The 8,856-nt window shown below is 42.0% G+C and overlaps 1 protein-coding gene across 1 annotated transcript; it reads right to left on the bottom strand.

Moving 5' to 3' along the window:
- Window positions 1-213: 213 nt before the first annotated feature.
- On the bottom strand, window positions 214-8,824 carry FUT10 (fucosyltransferase 10). The gene is made up of 4 exons (XM_054397952.1): window positions 8,744-8,824; window positions 6,040-6,325; window positions 2,256-3,091; window positions 214-438 (listed from the first exon to the last, which is right to left on the bottom strand). The coding sequence occupies exons 1-4, from the start codon at window positions 8,822-8,824 to the stop codon at window positions 214-216; spliced, it is 1,428 nt and encodes a 475-aa protein (XP_054253927.1).
- Between the last annotated feature and the right edge of the window lie 32 nt (window positions 8,825-8,856).

Raw genomic sequence — 8,856 nt, 5'->3', positions numbered from 1 at the left:
AAATATAAATATATATATATATGTATACACATTATGTGGAAGGGAGATTCTATTGTTTATCACTCCTTAGTACTGCTTGAGCTCTAAATATATTAAATTCAGTCCTACAGATCTACTTCCTGTGGCTACCAATCCTACATATGATAAGGTCATCTACAAAAGAAAACTCCATAGACTTCTCTGAGGACCTTAATCTAATTTACAGATCGTTGTTTATTCCTTGAATACAAGAGTCCAAAACTCTTGAGCTGTAAAATTCCTATTCCTTTCCACCAGGTGCCTCAGTGCCCAGGCTTCTCTCTTGGACTGCTTGAAGCTTGGTATCCACATCTCTTGGAGAGAAGTCCGGCCAGAGTTTGCAGATGAGAACCAAAACGCCTCTGGCTGGGGGCAGCTCAAATGGTTAACCTGAGCACTCCACCTTCGGGGCAGCCATCCCTGACAATGTAGAGAGAGAAAAAGTTATTCAAGGGCTCTGGCAGACAAAGAAGAAAAGTGCTATGCCATTAGTAAACTATTAAAGAATGTGAATGAGATTTTCCTTCCAGTACAGGCTCTAGCCATGTCCCTGTGAATGTCAGAGGGGAAGTTCTTCCTGAAGTGGCTCTGGTCATACTGACAAGAGCCTGAACCTCAGATCTGGATGCAAATGGGCAGCACCAGCCCACCCAAACTGAAATTCTAAGGCAAGGAGTTCTACTTTCATCAGGATCTTCTGTTTTCATCTTAAATATGTACATACTTAATGAGCTTTTTTTTAAAGGGAAAATAACCAAACCATGAATCTGGCCAGGAGAGCAAACTAGTCTGGTTGATTCTATGATTCTATGAATAGGGCTGGGTGATGGGTTGGACTGGATGATCTTGGAGGTCTCTTCCAAACTTGTTGGTTATTTCTATATCTTCTTGATTAAAGAGCCAAAAAAAACACATAGAAAGAATACCTGTATTTAACCTACTCTATACCTTTCCATGGTTGTAATCCTAACTCAAAGAGAAGGTATCAGTCCAGATTTGCAACAGATTCAAACAGGGAAGCCTGGTTAAATGTAACACTTACCAGTCTGTATTCCATTCACTTCAGCTCATCTTAGTGTCTCCAATTGCTCTTCACCTCCCTTCTACAAGCTGACTACATACTGTACTGCTCAGACTGTGATCAGCTAAAATACAGACTAATGAATACAAGACAGATGTAGGATATTAAAGCCATTGACCAATTCCATTACTGGACAAAAAAAAAGAGAGAAATTTTTTTTTCAACTCATGTTGAGAATTGAACTTGTGGAGAGTCTAAAAAACAACTACTGACCCTTGGTATGTGAACCTGGAAACCCTGAAGGAATGTGGCAATTAAAATGAGTATTTATCAACTCAGAAATATATGTGGTGAGAGATTTTAGCTTCAGTTTAAATCTAAGTACATCTTTGTTTATACCAGCCAAATCCAACACACCTAGTTGTCTAGCTGGAGACTGAAAAGTTCATAGTGCCTTTGAAATAGCCTTCTGGTGTCATGGCTGGCACCCCTGCAAAACTGCTGGGCCCCCAGTGCTAGGCTTCCTGCTATGACAGCCATTTCCATCATAACTTAAAGACAATTAGGCTAGAAGGAACAGGTCCAGTTCCTCTCACAAGCTGTGTGTTTGTTCCTCTCACAAACACAAAACCTGCCTTAAATATTGATGTTTCAGTCTTTAGTCACCAAATATGGCCAGAGACAATGGTATGTGGTTGCCATAGGTTTGAATGTATACACACCTGTGCAAAACCAGTCATAGAGTAAAATCAGAAAGGATATCCAGTTTAGTTCCCTCTTCCAAACAAGTCTAATCATATCTAATTGCCTAGGGCAGCCTTGAGTTGAGTCTCAAAACATGTTCAAGGACAGAGATCTCATAACCTCTCTGGGCACTATGTTTCCAAACTTTCCAGGTTATTTAATCCAAGTCAGCAAGTTAGGTTCCTTTCTACAGCCTGATAAAAAACTTCTTCTTGAATAATTCAAGCCTTCTGCTGAAATGATCACCAGCTCAACATGAGCTCAAGCACCTCAGCAGTATGAGGAACACATGCTCTGACCACGCATGCACACCTCCTGTCAGCACCTTTTGGCATGAAGATGCAGAATCCTATGGCATTGTCATACTCGTGGTTGTAGGCTGTGCAGAAATCTGGTAACCAAATCTGGGACAAATCTGACCCTATTGCCATTTTAAAGCCTCTCTGAGACACAAGGAGAAAGTCACGTGTACCTTTTCTTTCCTTCTGATGTTTTCCCACACTCTGTTACACACCATGCACTCGAAGGCATCAATGTAATTGTCCTGGGTGATATCTTTCACTCCCCACTTGCGTTCCTTCATCGCTGTAAGCAGCCTTGGGTTGGAAATGTCTCCTTTCAGTTTCCATTGCAGGTAAGACTCATATTCTCGATCGTTTGTATCCAGTGTTTTGATATAGTGGGCTAGCTCCCGGGGGTGTGAAAAACTGGATACTAGGATTGCACTCTTATTACTAGGAAGCCATTCTATAACACTGGGAGACCCAAAGTACACTGGTACCACGCCCAGCTTCAGGGGCCGCCAGAGCTTTTCAGTGATGTAATCTTCACAGACAGCATTTTCAAAAGCAAGAATGAACTTGTATTGTGCCAGTATTTTATAGAAGTTCCCATTATCCATGGCAGTTGGATTTCTGAGATGCTGAGGAAGGTCTCTGTTATGCAGACATTCCCCATAAGAGTCTACTTCTATGTGGCACATCAACTCACGCACATAGCTGTCCCGATCAGAAGGAGGGCTGCAGTCAGACTGCACATATGCAAGTGGTGCAAGCCTCTTCCTCAGGCTGTTCTTCATCTGCAGTGGGATCATGTACCTCAATGACTTCAGGATCTCTACACCCTCAAGGTACTGAGTGGTCAGTGGTAAATGAGAATGTCGACTAAAAGTTGCAGTGTGGTTGAATAAGGTGATGGTTGGTTCATGGAAGAGTTTGTAGTTATTTTTTGGTGACTCTTCATGGAAAAGGGCCCAATCATGATAATCTTCACGAGGGAGGGGTAGGCTGTCTATACCAAAATCAGTACCTAGACAAAAGCAAATCATGTTTAGTCTGTATCTACGGTGCAGCACTACAATGACACAGAAGCCTACTTTCAATTTAGTATCAGCCCTAAAACCACTGCATTTATGACATTATAAGGCAGTATTACAAAGAGAGCCATACACGCAAAGGCAGAGTAGTGTTATGACAGATAAAACTAATTTTGGTAGCAGAAGAAATCTCAAAAATGGGTATCAGTCTTTAATATTAAAAAGGGTTTCCTTTCAGGTCATATTAGTTTAAAGGCCTCTCACTTCAAATCCTCAGGAATTTTATATTTTAATGCACTGAAATGAGACTAAGATGCTTAATAATCCCCTGGTTCTGTAAACAGGGAAATAATAGACAGCATTGCCTCTATCTATGATGTGAGAGAAATGGTTACTGCAGAGCTCAATTAGGTTCAATTAGATAAACAACAAATAGGATGCTAAAATATCAGCATTTTACACTGTCTCTCCACTTTCTCCTAGAGAAACTGGCTATTCATGACTTGGGTGAACTCTTTGCCAGGTCAAAAAATGGCTGGATGGCTGGGCCCAAAGAGTAATGGTGAATGAAGTAAAATTCTATTGGCAGCCAGTCACAAGTGGTGTTCTTCAGGGCTCAGTTTTAGGGCCAGTCCTGTTTACTATCTTTATCAATGATCTGCAGATGACCCACAAATTGGGTGGGAGTGCTGATGTGCTGGAGGGTAGGAAGGCTCTGCAAAGAGATCTAGACAGGCTGGCTCAATGGGCCAAGGTCAGTTGTATGAGATTTAACAAGGCCAAATGCTGGGTCCTGCAGTTTGGACACAGCCCCATGGAACGCTGCTGGCTTGGGGCAGAGTGGCTGGAAAGCTGCCCAGCAGAGAAAGACCTGTGAGTGTCGATCAGCAGCTGGTTGAACGTGAGCCAGCATCATACTCAGGTGGCCAAGAAGGCCAACAGCATCCTGGCCTGTATCAGGAATAGTGTGGCCAGCAGGAGTAGGGAATTGATCATGCCTCTGTAGTCAGCACTGATGAGGCCACACCTTGAATGTTCAGTTTTAAGGCCCTCACTATAAGAAGACATTGAGCTGCTGGAGCATGTCCAGAGAAGGGCAAAAAAGCTGGTGAAAGGTCTAGGGAACAGGACTTATGAGGAGTGTCTGAGATCACTTACTGTGTTTCAAAAACAAGTAACATTTTTGCATATTTTAACACATCCATAGTTCATAGCCAGCATCACTAGAAAAAGACAAATACAGGTAGAGTCTTTTGCCCGGTATGAACAACCTTTTAAAAATAAGTAAGTAAACGATGCCCACAAGCATGCTAAAAATGAACAGTGGTACTTCTTTTAATGTTGAAACAGACTATTAGAATTACTATCAGAGACCAAAACTTTACAGCTTTTGTGTGAAGCAAAGCCAGCTTTTCTTGTCTTTAATTGGGTCAACTTCTCATTCCTTTGCTGTTGCTACTTTGCTTTCATGCTATTACCAACTGACAAAGCTGACCTACTTGGAGCTCTGAAGAAATTAATTGAGTTGTTTTGTTTCACTGTTAACCAAGCTAAATGCTCTTCTTTCCTGTATTTCCAATTCCCCTGTATTGTGACTGACTGACTGAAATTCAGGACTCTTGTTTTATTTTGTTTTTTTTCCAAACAAAGGAGCTGAACCTACTAACCACAGAAAACCATTCGGCTTCATTTTTTCCACCTAAAATTCACTTTCTCTCTGGAAAGCAAGAACAAAATTAACAAAAGAAGGCCTAAATTAAAGAAGACATCTTTTGTACTTTGTAGACTCACTTTACAGTACAAATAGTGGGAAGTTTTTGAGGCAGCAGAGTTAAAGCAGATCACAAGATTGCACTAGTTTTTGCTCCCTGTGCAGAATCAATAGGATTCTTTCACTACTTTCAATTTACAGTCTGCTAGCAATCTCTCAGCACATGAGGCCGGGAAGTTCCACAGTTACCAAAGAGGGCATTATTTTAAGACAAAAGACTTGCAAAACTGCAATAAAGGCCTTGTAGAACCTCTGTGAGGGCTGACAAGCCAGAAGACTAGAAAAACCTGCCTTGATTTCAGGCTGTCTTTTCGTGGTTTGGCAGCTACAAGAAATTATCTTTTCTCCCAAAACCAGGGAGCACTTGACTGGAAAGCAGCAGGAGACAAGGCAATAGCCAACCCAGAGGCATGGAAAGTCACTTTTCAGAGTACTTTTGGAGAGAAGGGCATCGCTGGAAAAGCACCAGGGAAAGTTCAGGACAATAAGCTGCATGTAAGGTTTTGCTCTCAATGAGTACCACCTAGAATATCTCACCTCTAAAGGAAAAAAATGGGCAGGTGTGACGGTTTTAGGGCTATGCCTTTAAAATTTTTCACAGATCTTGAGCAGAAAGTAATAAGAAAGTAAATAAATCATTATTGGGTGTAAAAAAGAAAAATAATGATTTTTCTAAACGATTCCATTGGAGAGATAGAAACCTTTAAGATTCAGTTCTCAAAACAAAGTTCAGTTCTCTCATCAGCACTCTAGTAGGGTGCTTCTGCTCTTCTCTTCTGGCTTTGCTTCGGAGATAACACACCAGCTATTGACCTTGAACATTAAGTTCTAACAACCTCTCTGCTTCTTGTGTTTCTTCCTTTTTCCAGGGGAGTCTGGCAGGTAGAAGGCAGGGAAAGGGGAGGCAGAGGGACAGCTTTCCCGGCTTTGGCCAAGAGGGTTTTTTGCTGTTTCTGTTAATGGTACCTCTTTGTAAATACTGTAAATAGTGTATATTTGTACATATTCATTGCATTGCATTGTAGATTGTAGTTTTTGCTTGTAAATACAGCTTCATTTACTTCTGAACTGAGCTAGTCTGGTGTGGTTAATGTGGGAAGGGGATTTCAACCCACCACACTACAACAGCAGGAGGACAACTTCCTCCTTTAAAAAGAAACACGTCCTTACCATAGAAGAGAAATGCTCTTGTCATCTGATTGTGCTGGTAAGTCTTGTTGACAGTAAAGAAGCAAACATCCTCTCCACACTGACCCAATCTTCCTGTCTCCCCAGTCAGGGGAGACCACCAGAGCAGGATGGGATAGCGATTTACATCAGATTCTGTATTGAGGATGCTGTGAAATTCCTGCTTCTTAAACTGGAAAGCTTGTCTCTCCACAGGCTCTAATAGGCCACTGTGTAAACTGGAGATTACTGCCACCTTATTCTCTGAATCGCCCAGTTCTGTGATAACCTTTGGGGAAATAAACATACACATCATTGTGCATCACTGACGTTAGCTAGCACATCTGCTTGGCAGAGTTTAAGCATCAGGCACTAAGTCTGTATGTTAAGATTCTATCAATTAAAGTCAATGCATTTCACTGACTGAAGCCGCTCTGCAGACATCAAAACAGCAAAAGCTTTTATTTGTATTTGTAAGGAGGAGGCAGGAAATACATTTCTGTACTGAGATATGGCCACATCACATACGATTTAAGATCATAACTTCTGCTTTCTCTCTCAAAAAAGCACAAGACAGAAAACAGCCCTTTAGCAGCCAGGTTTCTTCTGGAAATGAGCTGCGGTAGAAAAAAAAAACATTAAAACTTCATACCTTTGTATGGCCGCCTGTATTCATTCCTGTTAATTTTTAAACCATTGTCTGAATAAATCAGGTGCAGGAATGTCTGAAAGAAAATGCAGCTACAACTTCATGGCTAGGCAGAGGAGAAAAATTCTATCTGTCTGTAGAGAACAGAAAGACCTACCAATATGAACCACCACTGACAGACCTGAAACCCAGGATGGAACCTTAAAAACTTTCAACCCATAGGAGAAGCCTTTAACACTTCTCACCATCAGCTATGTGACAGAAGTCCCCAGAAAATCTTGAGGATTTCTGATGCTTATGAAGCCGTCACTCTCTTCTACAGGTAGTACCTGCCGTAAGTATCCTAGGACAGAGAATTCTGTTGAGTGAAGTGCCAGCAGGTACTGTCACAGGATACATAGCTCCTGCTCTTAACTTTAGTGGGGTGAAGACCTTCCTGCTACCATACAAACAGCTTTTTGTGTGTGAACTTTCATAGGCAGTGCATAATGGCACCCCAGAACAATTGCAAGAGTGATGGGGGAACTCCAACCCAGCAGACAGGTTTGGCCACAGCACTTGTTATGTGGCTCTGAAGGAGGGTTATTGTAAAGCAGGAGAATGTTAAGTTGTTTGAAAACATTTATCTTCCCTGATAGCTTTACTGCATGCGTTCATTTTCCTGTTTACAGTGTCATTTACTCTCACTATGTAGCCTAAAAGACTGATTGTAGCTAGACTAAATAGGCACAGCAGACTCCCACACTGGCAACTGCGTAAGATACTAGCTGGGGAAAAGATTCATATACTTAATACATAAGATATAACTGCAGCAAAATAACTGAAGTCTACAACTACCTCATGCCCAAGTTTCTCCAGGAACAAACTCCTTATTTGCTTCCAAATTTTGCCATGGCAGAATTTAAGAAGTTTCTGAACTTCTACAAAATTTCTAGCAGCAATCTCTGAATTCTTAGGGGTTGATAAATCCAGGACAGCTCATCAACAGCTCATGTGCTACAGCAGCCCGTGCACCAGGGCACCACATATCCCTGTGCAGTGAACAATCCCATATAAAAATTCCAGCTAGACACAGGGAAGTTCTAACCAGCTCCAGACCTGCTTAGCTGTGGAAGTATAGTGGAGTCACAAGCACCCACAATAATGGTCCTAATGACTTCCTAGCACTGTTCATAGTCTAAGGCAGTCATATCATCTTTGGATGCCTTGATAAGGGGAGCAGAACTGAAAGTGATCACTACATGCCAGTGACTTCCTTGAAGAAATGGCTCTGACTTGAAGTATGCAGCTGGCCTGGGAAAGCTTCAGAGGTCATCCTGCTAGCTCCACTGAGAGTTACCTGAAGTACCAGTCTGATCCAGAACCTCAGTTCAGTGTAAAGACTTCTATGTTGCAAATCCTGGCCTTCTCATGACTGAAGTCTCCTACTGTCCCGTAACTGCCAGCAACATGACTGACAGCAAAGGGTAATCCAATTTGTCTAAAAGTTCTTCTCTTCTAATGAAAACTTGGAGTAACCTGTACCAGCCACAAACATTAATTTGCCTCCACAAATATGAATATGCCTCCACACCAATTTTTCCCTCACACATTTTCTACTGACCAGCTGACTGTGCTTTACAATGCTAAGAATAGCTTTAAAGTCAAGACTAATTAACAGGTTTCCATCATTACTTACTAATGCGCTCAGATTTCCCTGGTCTGCCCGTAACATTTGTATGAACCAAGTCCAGCCTTGCCTCCCCACCCAGAGTTCAAACACAGGAACGGAGGAGACAGTGCTGGATGGAGACAATGCAACATGGCATGCTATGGCACACCACTCCTTAGAAACTACTCCAGCAGCCAGGCTGATAAGCAAGAAAGTTGCTCTCTGTGTGTCACTCTTGGAGTCAGCCATTACCACCATGCCAATATTGCTGACGGAATTTTTTGAACACTCCTCTTAAAGCACAGACTTGTACAGAATGTCTCTGCCACCTTCAAAACTCTCTCATCTGCCAGAATTGTACTTTGAGAGCAATCTCATGCATATCCCATTCACCCTTGCCCCTGTACCTGGAGTGTCACCATCAGGAAAAAGGCAGCTGCAAAGCAGAAGCAAGATGCCCACATTTTCTTCCTCCTCATCCTAATCATGCTGCACTGTCAGTCAGGCCAGAGCAGTTAAT

This window comes from Indicator indicator, chromosome Z (genome assembly GCF_027791375.1).
Source record: "Indicator indicator isolate 239-I01 chromosome Z, UM_Iind_1.1, whole genome shotgun sequence".
Taxonomy (NCBI): domain Eukaryota; kingdom Metazoa; phylum Chordata; class Aves; order Piciformes; family Indicatoridae; genus Indicator; species Indicator indicator.
The sequence above is the reverse complement of the archived record's forward strand: the minus strand, read 5'-3'. Positions and strand labels throughout refer to the sequence as shown.

Excerpts from the sequence above, each read along its gene's own strand:
- FUT10 (XM_054397952.1), bottom strand. The coding sequence starts at position 8,824 with ATGATTAGGATGAGGAGGAAGAAAATGTGGGCATCTTGCTTCTGCTTT. Across the intron at positions 6,326-8,743 it reads TCCTGATGGTGACACTCCAG|GTTATCACAGAACTGGGCGA; the intron begins GTACAGGGGCAA and ends ATTTCCCCAAAG. Across the intron at positions 439-2,255 it reads ACATCAGAAGGAAAGAAAAG|GGATGGCTGCCCCGAAGGTG; the intron begins GTACACGTGACT and ends CTACATTGTCAG.